The sequence below is a fragment of the Microdochium trichocladiopsis genome (assembly GCF_020744255.1).
Source record: "Microdochium trichocladiopsis strain MPI-CAGE-CH-0230 chromosome Unknown B0I36scaffold_10, whole genome shotgun sequence".
NCBI lineage: Eukaryota > Fungi > Ascomycota > Sordariomycetes > Xylariales > Microdochiaceae > Microdochium > Microdochium trichocladiopsis.
In genome coordinates this window covers 1384002-1403535 of record NW_025763553.1, presented here as the reverse complement: position 1 = coordinate 1403535, position 19534 = coordinate 1384002, and the positions used below count along the sequence as shown (strand labels likewise).

Sequence of the window (19534 nt, the reverse complement as noted above, 5' to 3'; positions counted from 1 at the left end):
TATCCATCGTGGCGTGGGTACGGTGTTCTTGTCCATTATTGGGTCCGTGTCTCACTGCTTATTAGTCCCCGTCTGGTACACGCATGTGTCGTGCACCGCAATTGCAGATACCCGGCTCCTAGAAGAACAGCACTTGCCTGCACATGCCGAGCTACTACGAAGGTACAGGTGAGGCGGATCCGTATTCCATGGTGGTGAGCCTGGTGGCCTGGGAGGCGGCCCAGATATTAGCCACCGTCAGCGGACACGAGGCTGCGAACCTTGGGCGTGATAACAGCAAGCCTTAGGCGGCCCGTCGATGCGCTACGGGCGGACCCTATGTGCCGGGGCCTGGCTTATTTTGATCTGCTGGCCGTGCGGTGAGGTTGAGTTGCCGGGGGAGATGGCTCGAGCAGGCGCATGCGCGGCGGATGGAAACACAGCAGCATGTCAAGCCCAGATCTCGAGCTGGATGGGACCTGCGACATGATCTCGTTTTGCGCTGCAAGCTGTGCGGCTGGCGATGAGTTATTAGTTGATCGACGGGTGGCTCCATTCCCGCGCCCTCCCGCTGCTTCCTGAAGCTTCTGCGACCGTTGAGCGGTGCGGCGCCTGCTGCCAATTAACCTTTCCTGCTGCTTCTGCCTGCCGCACTGGTCCCACCAGTGGCACAAACAAGACGCTGGGAAACCTCTGTCTGGGCATCTGATGGCGACGAGCATGATGAGGACGAGGACGAGGACGACAACAGGTACAAGACGATGATCGACCTGCAGCGTGCCAGGCCCCCTGGCACCTTGCAGCACGCTAGGCAGGGGCTGACGCAGCGTGCGTCTTGGCAATGGCAGCACCAGTCAGTGTCGACAGGCACGCACGCTTGGCTGGCGGGCGCTGCTCCACCACAGACAGTGCCTCTCCCCCCTGGACCACTTGCCCTGCATGCGCGACTCCATCGTGACCTGCGCTGTGCTGCAGTGCTTTCATTGCACTGCACTGCACTGCACTGCGTTGCCAGCCCGACCGTGGAGCCATGGACAACGCACAGCTGCGGTCGTGCAGGACGTCACCGCTGCAGCCAGTGGGCCAGACTTTTCTCCGCGAGACAGGCCAGCATTCTTCGCGGCGGCGCCGGCAAGGTCTGAGACTTGTGAGACCATCGACCGTAGATGCCACGTGCTGCGCTGCAATGTCCTTTGTCCAGCAGCCTCTGTTGTCTCGGTCCTTATCTCCCAGGCGCCTTCCAGACAAGCCCGATGGCGTCAGACGCGAGACATCCGCCTTTGTTGTGTCTGTGCCTCAGGACCAACACGGCACGATCGCGGCTGTCCATGCGCAACGATTGAGTTGGCAGGGGACAAGGTCTTTGCGTTGCGAATCCTGCCGCCCGGACCCTGCTGGGCCACAGAGCCGCTAGGTTGCGCGACCCTGGACCTCGTCATGCTGGTTCCTGTCGGCCTGCAGCATGGGAGCCTGTCGTCAAATCAGGCGCCTCCATTCTCGTTATCTCTGATGCCACCAAAGTCTCGCAAGGTGAGACACCAGCCAAGCGGCCAGCCGGCACGACCCCAGTCCGCCGCCAAACCAAGAAAGGCTGCGTGCAAGTGTCATGTCCCGGCTATTGCCAATTCCCCTGCGCCCATCTTGAGCAGCCGGACTAGCTTGACTGGCCTCATGCACAAGACCGCCATGGATGACGACTTGGCCATGGTGGTATCGCCGCCTCAAGCACTTGAAACACTGGCACCAATGTCGCCTTTGCGGCACTTGATGCGAGGCGCGGCGCGAGCTTCAACGGACACTTTTAAGAGGGCGGGAGGACGACGCGATGGCTGCGTACCGATAGCCTCAGGAGGCTAGACTTATCAACGGGCTACGACTTATTCTTATCCAGCCAGCCAAGGACCAAACCCAGCAAGGCCTAGCCTGCGCCTCTGGCTCGCATACAAAGTGTGATGTTGGGCTTTTCCTCGCCAGCGGCGGAAGAGCGACTAAATGTGCGAGGGGAGGAGGGATAGTCTCGAGCCAAGAGCTGTGATTTTCGAGCGACAACCAGGCTACGTTCAACGTTTGAGGCCACGCGCGTGCCTTGCTGGCTGCTCCTGCTTTCCGGTCCTGCAGGCGTGCTGGCTTGTCTGGAGGCGAACCAATGCTGGCAGGGTCCGTGGTCGGCCCCAGGGGCCTGCGGCTCCGATTTGCTAAAGGTTTTGTGCTGGTTGGACAGAACGGCTCGGAGAGAGAGCGACAACCGCGCTCAGCAAGCTAGACGAATGGCTGCACGCGGCTGTCGTGCTGTCTTGTGCCTGAACCTGCCGAGCTTCGCTGGCACTATTTGCTGCAAGCACCAGGGGACAGAATGGAGCGTTTGCCCATGACCGAGTCTGTCTGGTCCGTGACGCCGCCGGCGGATGCATCGACAACAGCGAGCAGGCGTGGCAGTCTTTTGTTGTCCTCGCCGGGGCCCGTCCGCTATCCAGTAGGGGCCAGGGGTTCGTATGCCGGTCTGCGTACGGTACGTAGTGCAGCACAGTATATGGGGTCTTGGTTGACGCCGCCCTGCAACGAGAGCAGATTGATGTATCGACTCCTCGTGCGTGTGAATTGAGTGAGAAGCAGATGAAGCCGCCGCCGCCACCATGATGGTGGTGGTGGTGGCCGGACGTTGCAAGAGTGCCGATCGCTGGGTTGACGCCAGAGCTACGTGTGGGAGAAGCGCGGGCAAGCCTGGGCAGGCCTGGAGAGGATGGATGGGCACAGGCGCGCGGGCTAAGGCAGGATCCCCACCGGGCTGCGCCGGCCCCCATGCACTTGCTTGGCGTATGCTGGATTAGAAAGTACCACTCCCACTACCGCCCGCCGGGGGTGATACCTGGCGCTGGCCCGCAGGTTCCTTCACATGGGGCTCCCTCTGCGGTGCTCTCCAGGGCTGCACACCACTCTCTCTGAGCCATGACTGCCTGCCTGCCTGCCTGCCCGCCCAACTTATCGATGTCGCGCGACCCACCCCCCCCCTCCGCCGCCGCCGCAGCCCTCCACCACTACTGTACCACTCGCCCAAGCCTCTCGGGCCTGGGGGACCTTCTCCGCTGGGCGAGCCCGTCATCAAGTCTCGCCCTTTCCCCCCCTACACCCCATCACTCTGCAGCCCACCCGCCGCTCCCTCCGTCCCTTAAACTCACAAGGCCCCCCGATTACGCCTGGGTGCCACCTCTCGTGCCGCAATCTCAGGCTTTTGTTTCTTGCCTGCACAACTTCACTTCAAACTCCCCTCACAACTGCAGCAAAACGGGCTACGCTTGCGACTTTCGACCGCTCCTTCTCCTCTCACGATCTCGCCATTGCACATCGCCCCGGCCGACAGCCCTGTTTCTGCGAAACACAGCCTATCCCCTTCAACACCACACTGTGGGCTTTGCGAACCTTCGACGGCTGGAGACCGAACCTAAGCCTCGACCAGCCGAACGCAACAATGGCTCGCGGCCGCTAGATTTCTTCACACAAGAGCCCTTCCTTTTCCTTGTGCGGTTGCGTGCTTGCCGAAGCCTCTGCCGCCGACTACACCCCTGCGACGACATGCTCTGGCGCCCCGCGTCCTGTGCCACCTGCCGCATCTGCAGCGCTTCCTCCTCCGTGATCCCTCTCACCGCGCAACATGGATCATTACCACCCACAGTACTCCTTCGAGCCTAACCAGCTCCCGCCGCTGAGGACGGCCAGCAGCACGCCCTCGTCTTCCCCCGGCTTGTTCAGCCCGACTCGCAACAATGGCCAGGCCACCGACTCTCCCCACGGCCTGGGACCAGGAAGCCCATATCTGCACCCCCTGCAGACACACAAAGTCCGAGAGTAGGTTCTTTACTATCATGTTGCCCTTCGTCGGTTGACACTGCCATCACTGTGCCCTCGTGCTGGGTGACAACCCAGCGCCCACAGGTCTATGACCCCGTACTTACCAAGCTTTCTTTGGCAGGACACACAAGGCGCTGGTAGACCTCGACATGATGACTGGCCGAAAGATTATCAACCAGTATGAAGTTATCGAAGAGATTGGCCGTGGCATGCACGGCAAAGTCAAGCTCGCCCGCAATCTTGAGACAGGGGAGAATGTCGCCATCAAAATCATTCCTCGCTTCTCAAAGACGCGTCGCTTGGGCAAAGTCACCGCCTCGCCTCAGGACAAGACCAAGAAGGAGATCGCCATTCTCAAGAAGATCCGGCACCCGAACGTCGTCGCCCTCCTTGAGATCATCGATGACCCTGAGCTGAAGAAGATCTATATGGTACTTGAGCACGTCGAACTTGGCGAGGTTGTCTGGCGAACAAAGGGCGACCCAATGATCTGCCACCTCGAGCGAAAAAGGATCGAGAGGGAGATGCTTGGAGACCCATTCACAGAGGATGACGAGCAGGCGTACCAATACATGACTCGTAAGGAGACCATCAGACGTCTGAAGAAGGCAAAGCTACAAAAAAACCAACAAGAAGAGAACTGGCTGTGGAGTTCCGAGCTGGGCGGCGCCCATGAGGACGACACCGAGGGACCGTCAGAAGGCTCGGGTGGCGACTCTTGGGATCACCGCCGGGCTCTAACCCAAGCGTTATCGTCTTCTTACACCTCGCTGTCTCGGGTTCGCAACATGTCAAGACCGGCGTCGCGTGGTGCTTCGAGATCGAGCACACCAGTGCCTTCAGAGCCCGACATGTCCCCGTTTGATGCCGATGACGAGGGCGATATGGAAACCCCTGGTCCCCTGCCACTCAGATCCCAACCTGGCTCCTCCAATGCTTTGCACAGTGGCCAGTTTGGGTCCTTCACCAGTTCCATTAGGGACGACCCGTGGTTCCGAGGACGCTCTCCCAGCGTGGCGGATTCCATCATTTCGCACATGTCTTCGGTCGACTTTAATACTCACCAGCCCCACGACTTTTTCGCTGATGACTTCTCCTACGTGCCATGTTTCACGTTCGACAAGGCACGAGCTGTCTTCCGCGATACGCTCCTTGGGCTCGAGTACCTGCACTACGAAGGTGTCGTTCACCGCGACATCAAACCAGCCAACCTTCTGTGGTCGAAAGACCACCGAGTCAAGATCTCAGACTTTGGAGTCTCTTATTTTGGCCGACCTATTCGTGACGAGGAATCCGGCGAGCTGGTGCCAGAATCCGAAGCCTGCGACTTTGATGACGACCTGGAGTTGGCCAAGACGGTTGGCACACCGGCCTTCTTCGCCCCAGAACTGTGCTACACGGACATCGACGAGAAGCAACCACGCATTTCAGAACAGATCGACATATGGTCTCTGGGCGTCACACTCTACTGTCTGATCTATGCGCGGATCCCCTTCTTGGCTGAGGATGAATTCCAAATGTTTAAGAAGATCGCGAAAGAACCTGTGCTCATCCCCAGGCGGCGGTTAAAACCTGTCAATACACAGCACTCCCCGTCCTCGACCTCATTCTACCACTCCGGCAATCGGGGCGAATTCCGAGATGACAGCTCGCCAACATACGAGGATGTCGATGAGGATCTGCAGGACCTCCTTCGCCGCATGCTAACAAAGGATCCCCTCAAGCGGATTCGACTAAGGGAAGTGAAGCATCACCGATGGGTCACTCGCGATATTGATGATGTCATTGCCTGGCTGGACGATACGGACCCTTCCAGACGCACAGCTGGCCGTAAGATTCAAGTCGACGAGCGCGAGATGACTCGGGCTGTTGTGCCGCTCACTTTTCTTGAGCGTGCGCGGTCCGTCTTGAAGAAAACGATGGACAAGGTCATTCCCTCATCGAGTCAAACCAGACGTCGAGCGACAAGCAGTGCAGCTAGTTCAAACGGAGAGAACACCCCATACTCTCCTGCCTTGCCAGCCCTCTTGCGAGACTCACGCCGAAAGAGCATACGCCCGGACGACTATTTCGCAACGCTCCGCGAGAGCGATCATCCCCTTTCCCAGAGCGTCACCGTCAGCCCTCAGGTGACCCCTTTGGACGAACAAGGCTACCCCGCAGACTGGGCTTCTTCAGAGAATGGGGATCTTCGTAGGAGTGGGAGTGGAGCGGCCAGCAGTTTCACAGCACAATCCGACTTTGGCAGCCGGCAACCGTCTACAGCTTCATTGGCTGCGACTAAGCCATACGAGCAGCGTCACGAACGGACCAGATCAACTCCCCACCAGTTCCTCCCTTTGACAGCCGCCAGCAGACCATCTCAAACCACCCCTGCCACGCCAGCTGTTGAGAACTACAAAGGCGATGACCCCATGGCGACACTGCGCAAAGCCCGTGACATTCGCCCCTTTGCTGAGTCGGCACGTGCCCGGTCGGTAGACCGTGGAGTCTTTGCCAGTGAGGACAAGCGCGCCGAGGCGAAGGTCTCCTTGAGCACTGTAGTGGCGCCAGGCAATGTCGAGCTACCCCAGCGGCCAATGTCTGTTGCTCCAATCGAAACCCGGCAACGTGTTCACGAGGTCAGACCTCCTCAGCATGCGATGCAGAACTACCAGCACCGGCTACCTGGCTCAGATCCCAACATATATCACAAGCAGAACCATGCAGCTACAAACAGCCAGGACGAGCAGCAGATTACTCCCCAGCGAGTCATGATGATGGAAACTGTTACTCCACCGCCGAGAGTCTACAAGCCTTCCACAGCAGCATCATTCGCACAGGCTCAGAGGAAGGGGATTGAACGTACCTGGAGAGAGGAGGAGCTTGCAAGGCGTCTTCAGCAGCACGAGACACCCCTGAAGGAGTCTGTGAATGCGTCAGCAGTACCTTGCCCTCCGTCGCCCGACGACGAGCTGGATTTTGGCCCCTTCGTGGTTTCGACAAAACGCAGGACTAGCAGCGGCGTAGCAAGTGGTAGCTCCATGTCGCTTGGCGCACTCACCAGCTCCATGACCAGCCCTTGTGATTCGACCATTTCTCCGGGGCTGACCAATTATCCTGGACAGAGTCACGACTCACCAGTCTTCAGATCGGACCCGTCGCTGCCGGCTCTTCTCAGTGGTGCCAGCTCTGTGTCCGCAGATGCCGAGGGCGAATTTCTGGTTCACCCCGGGCAAGTTGATCGTGCCTCACTAGTCGACACCACTGACTCGCTCACACCTCCCGCTATGTGCAAAGAACCACTCGGAGAATTCCCCCTGGAGGGCTTCGACGATGACCATCACACTGTTCTCTTCCAATCACCTCAAGTACGGGGCAAGGCTCCTACTTCAGCCGCTGCCTTGCCCTCGCGAGCCATAGAGGACGAGGACGAGGATGACAGCGACAGCGATGAAGGCATCGTGATGTTCAAGTCCAAGAGGAAAGGTCCTCCCAAGGAGCTTGCCATCTCCCGCCGGCGAGACACGCAGACGAGTGTGGGCAGCACTGAGACTGCCAAGAAGATCCTGATGCAAAGTCGTTGATCCACGTCAAGAGATGATCACACCACAGCTTCTTTATTCTACGAGCGATAACATATTTCTTATATTCTTTCGACAACCAACCAGCCCAATTGTATGAGAAGCGATGTAAAGTACGAAACAACCAAGAAGCTGTGCCCGCAATGCGCGCACGCCAGCAGATGAATGATACGAAGAACGAGGAATGCGCAACTGGGTGGATGATGACGAGCTGAGCGATAGTCTTGCGCGGTAGAAGTGCAACACATTTAAACCTTTCTCCAAAAACATCACGTTATCACTGGGCGGTCGAGCGATCTATTTCATCTTGCTTTGTCATAGAGATGCTATCCACTTCTTTTACTTTTCGATTCTCTTCAAATCCTCTTGTCGGAATTTCGAGTTAATCATCGCTTATCATCACCACATCGAACATAATCATCGGGAGACACAGAGGCATTCCCAGCGGAGTTTTTCTAGTTTTTCTATGCTCCTGTCACTAAACAACCTTCTCGCCATTGTGGCGGCTGGTTGCCTGTTTTTCTCTCTTTAGTGAGATGGCCCGTACGCGGCCTCGCGGCGTATCCTAGTCCAATGGCTGGTCAATATCCCATCAGCGTCATCTGGTGCGGGGCGATCGAATATACCCAGTTTCTACCTCGCGAATATGCTGGTTAATGCAATCTTACCGTGAATGTCTTCGCAGACCTTTAATGCGATCTGTAACTGTGAATGACCCCAGCTCTCGAATGTCACAATGCCCCGAGTCGATGGTGGTCGCGAATGCATTCGGTTGGCAGCCCCAGTGCATCGCAGCATGCTCACTAAAGCACCTTTGAGGTAGGTGAAAGCCCTGTCTGTCCACTTGCGACGAGTACGAAAAACAATCACAGGCCTGGGACCAGAGAGACACCTAAAGATTTCATACTGGGAGCTTGTGACACTTTGCGTTCTCGGCCATTCATGAGAAATCAATAACTTGGTACAACATGCTTTGCTCGCTCGCTGAGTTCCCCCTCTCGGTAATGTGAAACGCCAATGTATCTGAAAACCGCTGATTCCCTGCCCCCCTTTTCCCGCTTGTCCTCCTGTTTTATCCCGTTCATTATCGTGGCAAGTAAAATTGAAATCAAGAACCCTACAAGACTCTGCGCTGTTGTACATGAACCAGCCGCATCCCCCGGAGGCCCTGGGGCGGGGGGAAATCAAAACTCCTTGACATGAACCAGAACTCTATGCGTGCCCTAGGCCAATCCCTTTTCCAGTAACGCCGCTGTACCCCTCATCTTTCTCAGGGTAATGTCATGTTTTATGTTGGTCGTGCTTATTCCTAGCAGCTTATGATTGCTGCTGTTGCTGCTGTTTCGTTGGGGTAAATAGCCTATATGGCAAATCAATATGCGCAGCCGCGTCTTGTTTGGCGGGCAGGGGAGGCAGTTCGCATTCTTCTGCCTCTTCGTCCGGCTTGGCCTTCTCCTCAGCACCCATGTGTATGCTGCTCAGGACACCAGTCTTGCTGAGCGCCATCCAGATAGCATCCTTCTTAGAGACATCGGACCTGCATACGGCCAGGCCATCGAGAGACTTGAGTCTCTGGCAGCGGCCCTGCACCACCATCTCGTAAAGCCGCCTGCGCATCCTCGTCCCCATGTCCAGCCTGGCCAGGAACTGGCCGTCGCGCTCGGCATTGCCCTCAGGCAGGACAAATGGATCAAAAGGCTTCTCGCCATCCTCGTCGACGTGCACGAGCGTCTGCAGTGGCGGGTAGAATCCCAGCGTCGTGGGGTTGTCTCGCAGATCCAGCTTGGCCAGGTGCGGGAACTCGGCTAGGACATTAGCGACTTGACCGGCTTCGGCAAGCCTGTTGCCGGCAGCTGACAGCTTCTTGAGCCTTGGGATGAAACGCAGAGGTGAGAGGTCGTTCAGAGCATTGAAGTTAAGATTCAGCACTCGCACATTTGGCATAAGCTGCCCGACATTCTGAGGCAGTAGTTCGAGCCCACAGTTGGCGAGTTCCAGGTACTGCAGGTTCAGAAAGTCGACTGAAGGGTCGAATCCACTGAGCAGATTGCCCGACAGGAAGAGCTTGCGAATCTCGTAGACTTCGGCCAAGAAGGCAGTATCCAGTCGGCCTTCAATCTTCTGCTCACGCAGAGACAGACTATCAAGCCGTCGACAGCGCGAACCTCCTGTCACGGCAGTAATCTGATTGCGATCAGCATGTAGCAGTCTGAGAGACGGAAACCCGGTGATATCCAGAAGTGAGATGTTATTGTCGGACAGTTTGAGGTACCGAATAGTCTCTGTCGTGGACCCCGCGGCGATTGGGGTCTCGGTTAGCTGGTTTCGCTGCAGGTTGAGAGAAGTCAAACAAGGCAGCTGGTCAAGATTGTGGACCGACGCAATGCTATTGTGCTCCAAGTCGAGTTCAGAAAGCCGGTCCAGCCTTGAACCCTCGAAGTCGAGAGCCTCGATCAGGTTGCCTCGCGCTCGCAGTATTTGCAAGGTGTCGTGATGGCAGATGCCTTGGAGACTTGTGATTTTGTTATTGTCCGCACGAAGATTCCGCAGGTGGACCAGCTCTTTGAAGGCATGGAGGCTGGTAAGGTTGTTATTGGAGACATCCACGTATTGGAGGTTCACCAGGTGGCCCCATGCTGTCAGCTCGGATAGCTGATTGTGAGTGATGCGAAGGTTGCGGACACCATCTGGCACGCCCTCAAGATGACTTATACTGTTGTTCGATGCCTCTAGCGTGACAACACCTCCGCAGAACTCATCGAGCATGTGGAGTGATGCAAGTTTCTTGTTGCTGATGTCCAGCTCTCGCATGCCTTCCCAGTCTGGCTCAAAGGGTTCAACCTCCGTGATCTTCTCGACTAGACTCCGGATTGCTCTCGAGAGAACTTTCTTGGATCCGTTTCCGGTTACCAGGTACTGGTCTTCAACCACATAGCTGACCTCGAGAGCACATGACTGATCCGCTTGAAGCATTGTGAACTCGGAGAGGGGACTCAAAGACAGCGTCCCGACGTGCTTAGCAATGACAGGTGTGGCCGAGATGGACAACCTTCTCTCCGCTGCAGGTGTCCAAGCCACATCCATGGATGATTTTTGGCCATCTTCAACATCAACTCCGCCGATGCTCAGGTCGGGTATAATGCTCAGTTGACGTTCATCAATGCAGGATTGTTCTGAGGCCTCATCCCGTTCCTCGATCCGAGAAACTGGCCGAGTCAGGAAAGCTCGTCCGCGGACAGATAGCGTTCGTGCGGGGCCTCGCGACTGACTCCTTGATCTCTGTTTCTGCTGTCGAGTATTTGTGCTCACAGGATTGTCAGCTTCATTTTGGTGTCTTGCGACAAATGCAGATGTTGTTTCACGGACAGCCTCGCTCAGTTCGGCCGGATCCATGCCAAGGTTGTCATCATCTAGAGCGGGCAGATCTCTAATGATGGAAGCGATAGGAGATGAGAACGTGATGGTCAGATTCCGCCGACGAGAGGATGTAGTCTTGCTGACGCGGTCTTCGTCAATAGTGATCTCGTGCTCCACGGTCTCATCATCGTCTGTGAAAACCTTGTCGAACGGGGACCGGAGGGGCGCTGCCGGACTCATAGCTGGACTACGATCTCGTGACGGCGTGCCGGCCTCTGATCTCCGATCTGAGAACATGTCTGATGCGTCCAGATCCTCTGGCTGAGCCCCAAACTCGGTAGAATGTGTCCCTGCTGACAAGCCGAGGAGATTTTCCTTCTCTCTCGTCATGTCGACCGAGAGATCGGGTATGCTCGCGAAAGGGTCTTCCTCGCTGTCGTCGGACGGCAAAACATTGACAATCTTCGTTGGAGGCTTTGGCGTCCTAACTTTCATCCAAGCATTCTTGTCCTTATCGAAGACCATATTGCCTACTTGATCCCCAATGAGCTGCGTTACAGCATCAGGCGCAATCAACCGTCGCGAATCTGAGTTCCGCGATGAACCACTAGGAAACGATCGAGCACTCGAAGCTCTTGATCCTTGCGAGTAGCCTGAGGGGGGACGGCTATAGGTGCCTGGGGACGGCGGCTCATCAGGGTTTCGAGATATGCGGACGTTCGGTAAGTCGCTGACAAAATCCTCACGGGGTGAGGAGAAAGAACGCGACGCTGTGTCCCGCAGACTCTGATCAATGGATTCCTTGGCCATGTTGAATTCGTGGTTGACCTCTTTGATACGTCCCATAGACAAGCTCACAAGCTCGCCGAGATCGCTCAATTCAGCGTACTGCTTGAGCCGATCAGCAAGCTCGGGATCCTCCTGACGGAGTGGCATTCGTGCCATAGGCCGACCTTCGCGACTTGGAGGGCGCGAGAATGGCTCTTCAGTCGACTGGTACGAGTCATCATCATCACCGACTGCATCATCCGGTGGTGTCTGACTCCCTTGCTCGACCTCTGATTCTTCGACACTGTCGAGGCTAGTCTTCGGTCGAGCCTTGTTTCGAATCATGGCCATAATCTCGTTAGCCTGATCCCAGAAGTCCTGAGTCTTCATCGAAGTTTTCCGCGAGCCGTCCAGCATGGAGTCAGGCGTCGCATTTGCGGCGCTGTGGATGTTCGGGGCGCTTTCGTCAAGTGCAAGGTCTACTTCTTCTAATGGTTGTCGATTTTTGACAGCTGAGTTCCTCTGACTGGGCGTTGGAGACCGGGGACGGACGGCTTGACGTAGTGCAGAGATTGTTGGGTTCATAGAGAGTGGAACTTCGCGCTGTTGTGGCGTTTTCCGTTTCCTTCCCATCGCATCTTGCAGGTCATCATGGGATTTATGGACCATCTCAAAATCATCAGCGAGATCAACAAGACCAAAAGCTACATCAGACTTGTGTAATGTCCTCCTTCGCTTAGGCGTTGGGTCCTTCGATGGCGAGGTCCTTGGGCGTTTTCCCTCTGAGCTCTCTCTTTTAGGTGTCGACAGTAGAGCCTTGTCCAAACTTCCAAAGCCTGATGAGGCTCGCGACCGGCGTGCATGAGAAACCCCAGATGACTGTCTGCTGTACCGTGCCGCAGCGCTCGAAGTCGATCGTCTGCGCAGCTTGTCGACTGTGAGAGACTCAGACTCAGAGGGCAGATCCTCATGAATATTAAATTTGATCAAGTTTTCCTGGGACGCGGCGCCTCGTGATGGTGCAATGTTTTCCTTGTTTGTCAAGATTGAAGCCTCGTTCGAGAGCGAAACATCCTCGCTAAATTCGAAATCATTCAGCTCGCCAGCTCCGAACGTGTTGGTAACACCTCGTGCATCCCGTGGCTTCCAGATTGAACTTCTATTACGAGCTCTCTCGTCCTGTTGCTTCGCGCTTCTTGGCCGGTCTCGCGAGTTGGGCCGGACGGCGGTTTCAGTCTGGGACGGGCTGTCGGACATGGGATCTTCGAACTGGCTGATTCGCCTAAGTAGTGTCTGATTGGTGAATGTATCATAAGGACCAAATAGCTTCAGAGGACTCGTCGTCTGGCTAGCACCATGTTGTGCTTGGGCTGCGCTGTTTTGTGCATCCTGGGGATAATCTGGTGTTGATGGTCTCTGCCACTCGTCATCGCGATTCGTCGAGGCCATCCATTCCGTCCTTACAGTAGGGAACTGTTTCGGCGTACTCGCCTGAAGCGATGATTCTGGGAGCATGTCCGACGTGTCGATATTTGTGGGGGGGCTTAGTGGCCGTGTGCGAAAGGAGCCTTCACCCGAGCGGCCGCCCCTTTTTATGTTCAAGAAGCCTCCTCCTCTGATGAAGTCGTCTGTAGTGTTGAATTCGCCAATCGCTTCATTCGCGCGGACCCGCACCGATGGTTGGCGCATGGAGCTGTATGGATCGTCGTCCAGGACTTGCTGATTGCGACGCAAATTTTCCAAGCGCTTCTTGAGCTGATCCGCAGATGCATCCAAGGGTGCATATGTGAACTTGCCATTCATGCCATCATGGCGAGCCAGGAGGATAGGACTCAGATGCTCATGTTGGATGACACTTTGACCACTTATCCCACTCACTGTCCTCATGTTTTTGTGCTCGGGTTTTGCTGAGACTGATGTGAAAGAGCTGTCCGTGTTACCGCTGGATGCCTTGCCGTTGCTCTTCGGGCTCTCCTCGGTGGACTCTTCTGGTTTTTGTGGGAGACCGGGGGTTCTGGCGATACTTGTGGGGGGTGCAGGGTCGGACGGCCCATCCCCGGCCTCTGACTGTGTGGAAGGAATATACGTCCGTTTTCGATACGGCGGGGGGCTCGACGGTAGTGTCATATCCTGTAGTGTAGAGAGTTCTCCGAGCGCCTCGTCACCGGCACGCTCGCTTCCCATGGGGGGCTTGAACATGTCCTCGAGGCCGGTGCCAGCTGAACTGAAGAGGTCTTTTGACTCCCCGTATGGTAATTCGCCATTTACCAAGCGCCTTCGCCACTCCGGGATACTGTCTGCACCTTTGGAAGGAGATCCATCTGTGGAGTTGCGTTGAACTGTGTTATGTAACACGGATGATGTCGTTGAGACAGATGCAGACCGCGCTTCGTGGTTCTCTTTGGCGTTTCGTGATGTTCGAGGAGACAGGCGGCCTGTCATGTCCATGTTGATCTCGTTGGCGCTTCGTTCATTAAGGGCGGAGTTGGGAAGGTCTGCAGGCGTTTTAGACACTGCGCTCAACCGCGGGATGCGGCTGGCTCGGTCGGGGGGCACTGATTTGGCGTCTGGGATTGGGCTCGAGAACGGCTCAAGCTCCGCTTGGGATTCGTTGGACCGAGGCTGCGATACCCAGTCTTCCGAAAGGGAATCGAGCCAGGCGTGGTGCGCCATCTTGCGCGTGACTGCGATACCAAGTCGTGCGCGCGTTGAGATTGGGAGGATTTGCTAGAAGTGAAGTTGTCGAATCTTGCTGAGAAGATGGGGACTTCGGTTGCTGATGGGAATGTGTGCAAGGCGTCAAGAGGTTTCGTGTCGAAGAATGATGCAAAAGACTATGGACGCGCGGTGGCCACGACGAGACGAAAGGTTATGTTTGCAGATGCGTTGCCAAAAGGGCTGTCGCGAAGTCGCCGGGAGTGAGGAGGAGAGATGGGCGACTGCTCATCATGAGTGGTAGGCGTGCTGATCGTGCTGCTCCTGCGCGTGGTGCTCTTGGAGGTCGGTTGCGAATTGTCCGGAGTCGAAGGAAACAGTCCAAGTCCCCGCCTGCCAGAGTCGAGGCCTTAGTCTGGTGCTAGTGAGCGGGCATTCGATGATGACGGCAGCTTGGGTGGCCCAAACGGTTGAGCTTCCCCCAGGCCGGGGAGCCACGACGCGCACTGATACTGGTGGGGCGCTGTAAACATTACACAAGAACCCCTGCTAGGATTCGCCGTTGCCTGGACAACACGGCACCTTCCGCGCAGCAGCCCCAGCTGGGGCTCAGCCACGGCTAGCTGGGGCTCGAGGTGTGGCGCAAAATCAATTAAACACGAAACTCGTGCCAAACGCGCTTGGGGAACCGCTCAAGGCGCGTCTCGCTCACTTCACGCTAATTTGAGTCCGCACGCCCATTCATGCATGTGGGGCTGGCTGTCAATGAGCAACCACCATCCCTGACAGCACTTTCGCTTCTTGCAAACACCCATCCCGGACCAACTGCTCTCGTGGGCAACTTCCGCCTTGTCAGTGATAGGCACCCTGCTGGTGACTGACCAACTCTCGCTTCCACCTTACGCCAGCTACAACACACCACTCGCCGTCGAAGTCTCCTGTGGTCTGGTCCACGTTCCACTGCAAGCTCACAACGCCCGGTTGAAACTTTCGAGCAACACCCAGGCATGCACCGGCTGGCTAGACGCTGGCACGAGTTCCGTCATGAGTGCAAACAAGCTCGATATCTGGAGGCTGAGGGAACTGGTTGACGAGCCTCTGTACTGTGCCGTTCCACCCATGACAAATCCCGACGAACCCAACAGCTACGACTCGGACGAAGAGCTCGACAGCTCTGCTCGACTGGCCAAACGGCTGCGCTACGAAGCTGCTGGCCGGCGATTTCTCAGCGGACAACGGCCTCGGCTCCTCTCAGCCTCTCTGAGAGGGCCATTTGATGCAAAATCTGGCTGGAGAAATCCCTGGCTCTCGAAGTCTTCATGCAGTCGAACGCAGGCCCGCAATGGTGTCGTCTCGGAGGCTGGCTCCCAAACCCCGAGGCGGATGAACACAACGATAGTCCACGCCACCGCTGCTGTGCCAATCACGACAGAAGACATTTCATTGCTGGTCGCAGGGTCGTCCTCTGCTGTCTGGAGTAGTGCACAGGCCACAACCCCGACGACTCACATCCACGAGGAAAAGAGAATTCAGATTCAGGTTTGGGCCGATAATGTCGAAACAAGCTTTGTCGAGGACGACCAAGACTTCTGGAACCCGTTTGCAAAGGGCCAGAGCCAAAATGAGGGTCATGACCAAGCTACTGACGACGCGCCAACAAAGAACGGATGGCTTAAGAAGACGCCGTTAAAACGCAAACGGACCAGGCCACAGCAACCGGCTGTTACGAGCACGGTGAACAGATCTGTTCAACTTCTTAGAAGCACGTCAGACTCTGCTGCGCTGCAACCACGGATGCGAGTGGCCAATTCGGCCTGTCGGCATCAGGTCTCATCACTACTGAAGAGCCGCAGTTTCGAGCTCACTACGCCGTCGTCCCTAGCCGACCCTCAGCCGATGGAACACGATCAAGATATGCTGTACGAATCCCACTCAGCATACGATGAAGCTTCGACTTGCGACGACACAGGACGCGTGCTACGAATGCCCGATCAAGAAACAGAGGCTCGAAACCACGATATGTCAAATAGTGCTTCACCAAAAAGGCCCACAGCTAGTAGTCGCGTCGCCCTCGATGAGGACTCGGGTCTCCCATTGCCACTGATTCCCGCAAATAAGAGTACCGAACGAATGGAGACGGCTTTTGAAAGTGAGGCCAACACCAGGTTTCATCAACACACCATGCATAGCGGACAGAAGAAGGGCAGGCCAGATTGTGAAGGACTCACGGGCGTTCAGACCCTAACCCAGACGGAGACACCAGAATCTTCACACCATCCTGACGAGCTGCTCACCTCTGCGAACGTAGACAGATCTGCGGGGGCTCAGCCAGGTCCTGCCGATGGCGGCTCGGTACATGAAATGTTACAACAGGCGCCATCGGTCATTGAGATTGACCATCACGACAGCGTGGTGCCGACTGCCCACATTTTTCAAGCCGCAATCAAGTATGAACCCAACTCAGAGGCCTTCGCACCTGGAGTCGCGCAACATAGGGTGCCGAACCAGGAAATTGAGAGTACCCAGTCGCAGTACCCGTCGGCCGAGGCTAGATTCGAATCTCCAGAGCCAAAAGAGCTTGGTCACAATCTGGAACCAAGCACAAACGCTGCAACGGCTGCTGTCGTCCAAGAGACGATGATTGGTCAGGAAGGCTTGCAAGTTGAACTCGAGAACGAAGCAGCGGGCGAGGTCTCATTGAAGCTCAACCATGCCAACCTGCAAGCAATCGCGATCACTGCCGATAAGTTATCGGAGTCAGTGTCGAGCCCAGGCAATCCAGTGATGGCTCAAGTGCACATCGAGAACATTGAAGGCGCTATTTGCGATTTGGACCCGAAGCAAATTTCGGGTGCTAACGTTCTGGAGATCGAGGAAACGTTACTACTCAATGACAACGAAGCTGCGCAGCCCAGGGGCACCCCCTCGGAACCTGCAACTCGTGGATCGGTCCACGCTGATGAGGACGCATCAACACATGGGGATTTGTCAGCCACAGAGACAGTATTTATAGGCGAGAGTAACGCAACTCCTGAGAAGACTTTTGTCTGTCCATCTCAGCAGAGTCCATGGGCACCTTGCGATCAAGCTCTGCTGGTTACGGGACAAGTGGCACAAACTGCAGTGCGGCCGAGCTCGGCAGAGGAAATCCCTGGGAAGGCGTACCTAGAACTTGCAGCGCCAATAACACCCCCTCCAAGCAACACGACGGCACACTTGGGCCTGAAATCGTTCTCACGTTTCAATACGCCATCACCCCAGCGCCGGTCTGCGCAAAGGGTGCACAGATGCTACTCCGCAGGCCAGCCCAGGGGTATTCTCTCAACAAAATCCTCGCAGCGAGTCAACCGTGGCGCTCGACGGCGTGTGTCTTTTGCACCGTTACCTAGTGATGTTACCGACCAGCAACACTCGGCCCAAAACGTCCGTGCAGCATCGCCGCCACCGGCCACGACACCTGGCCTGGGTGATGAAGATGTCACCGACCAATTTCAGGGACACTTTGATTCGGTGATGCGCAAAAAGGCAAGGTTCGTGGTACATGACAGATCTCGCCTAGACCCGATTTCATCGGGATATGCGTCTGGCTCAGATCATCTCGAAACGGACAACCTGGCCTTGGCCGGGGACGAAATCACGACACCCGCAGGGATGGATGGTGTCAGCACAGAAGAAGTAATTGAACAACCGAGCACGAACGAACCCCAGTCTCCATGGAGACATGATACACAGAGCGACATGGTTGACGACGTGGCTGCCGTCATGGGCAACCTGGACGCCTTCTTGGATGCGTGGAGCGTTGAGCACGAAATGCAGAAAGCCGGTGACCCTGTCGATCAGGAGAACCATGGCCTCGGCCAGAGCAGGACCCGAACCTCGGGTAATCGATTTGGCTTACAGGAGCTGTCAGTATGGAATTGAGATGCAAGGATGGACCATGCTGGTCCGCAGAGGACATGAACCAATGAGCGAATGATTATGTTGATACCCCTTTGCTTCAAATTTTTCTCCTGGGTCAGGCGTTATCGGAACAAGAGCAAGAGTATGGTATACTCGGGGACTTGAGCGAGAAGGTCGTTTTCACGGATTAGGCTTGGACGTGCTGCATCATTGAGACCAGGAAAAGTATATCAGTAGATATGGTATATATATTCAATTGCCTGGGTATTGCTATAATCAGTCGATGCAAGATCTCGCCCAACACGGCTTTGCGGTCCGCTGACCCTCTGTTGCTTCCGTGCCTGGGTTATCTCACACGAACAGATTACTCAATGTTGACCAGGCGATGTTGGATGGCTTCAGGTCTGCCATGATGTGTAGGAAATATCAAAATTTGTTGCAGAAATCTCGGCATGATTGTCTGCTGTAATCCTTGATGTAAGTCTGTCTGCCGCACGTGCCCTGTAAGAGGGGAACAGCGACCCGTGACCCACGTCCCCTGGACTGAATCAACCTGGCGGATATGGGTCATTCCATCACGGGCTACACACACACACACATTCTTCATCCATGGGCTCTTCGAATGGTGATACGCCGGCACCCCCAAAAACAAAAAAGAAGAGCGGAAACCTCGTTATCCCGAGGTTTGCATGATTCATGTTTCTGACGAGAATGGGACTCGAACCCATGCGGATTGCTCCATGAGGAATATAGTTGCTAAGAGTTTTTAGAATGACCTTAACCTCACGCCATAACCAACTCGGCCATCTCGCCCGCTGATTGGCTGGAAGGCTCATGATCTTGTGAGACGACATATTAATGCTGGGAAGATAAGTGGGTCCCCGTCTGCATCAGTTTAAAAGTGTGTGGACGATGGGCTTACAGCAGAGCCGGCCGGCCTCTTTTCTCACGCTTGGACGTGTTTTGGACGAGAAGTGGTCCGGTCGAGCGTAAGGGTTTTTTTTTTTGGTTTTTTTTTTTTTTGTTAGGCGTGTAAGCGTGTGTGGTCTGCACTGACCCTTGAGAATAAGACGGGGCTCGTCTCGCAGGGGAATATTATTCTGGTCGGTGTGGCATAGCCCGTCTGTACACCATTGCAAGATGATACCGGCTTTGACCGCAGGGGAGTTGTGGCGAGGAAGAGGCTAGGGAACCCAATTTCTTGTACAGCGGCATGGATCCAATGAGCAGCAGCAATGTGAGCACGCATTCCTCCGATTGAATCCCAGATGTTAAGATACTAGTGGACTGCATAGCATGGCTTGCTTGTGAGGTAATCCTCTAGGACCATGCCAGACGACATGTTGAGCAAATCAACCCTACTCATCATGGCAGTGACGAAGTCACCCTGCTGCGTTATTGCGTCAGGCAACGACATGCAGCCAAGGTTACGCCGTCTGCCTCTGAAACACAAAAGGAGGGAAAGC

The 19534-nt window shown here is 55.7% G+C and overlaps 3 protein-coding genes and 1 non-coding gene across 4 annotated transcripts; 2 read left to right on the top strand and 2 right to left on the bottom strand.

Annotated features, from left to right (window-relative positions):
• Positions 1-3628: 3628 nt before the first annotated feature.
• On the top strand, positions 3629-7391 carry B0I36DRAFT_367590 (kinase-like domain-containing protein; the record flags this gene model as incomplete). The annotated part of the gene is made up of 2 exons (XM_046159496.1): positions 3629-3822; positions 3947-7391. The coding sequence occupies 2 exons, from the start codon at positions 3629-3631 to the stop codon at positions 7389-7391; spliced, it is 3639 nt and encodes a 1212-aa protein (XP_046007353.1).
• Positions 7392-8276: 885 nt separating this feature from the next.
• On the bottom strand, positions 8277-12228 carry B0I36DRAFT_333865 (uncharacterized protein). Its single transcript, XM_046155275.1, has one exon. The coding sequence runs from the start codon at positions 12180-12182 to the stop codon at positions 8706-8708; it is 3477 nt and encodes a 1158-aa protein (XP_046007352.1). The 5' UTR covers positions 12183-12228; the 3' UTR covers positions 8277-8705.
• Positions 12229-14948: 2720 nt separating this feature from the next.
• On the top strand, positions 14949-18364 carry B0I36DRAFT_333863 (uncharacterized protein). Its single transcript, XM_046155274.1, has one exon. The coding sequence runs from the start codon at positions 15213-15215 to the stop codon at positions 18087-18089; it is 2877 nt and encodes a 958-aa protein (XP_046007351.1). The 5' UTR covers positions 14949-15212; the 3' UTR covers positions 18090-18364.
• Positions 18365-18771: 407 nt separating this feature from the next.
• Positions 18772-18881, bottom strand: B0I36DRAFT_t161. The gene has a single exon. It is a non-coding gene; the product is annotated as a tRNA-Leu (tRNA).
• Between the last annotated feature and the right edge of the window lie 653 nt (positions 18882-19534).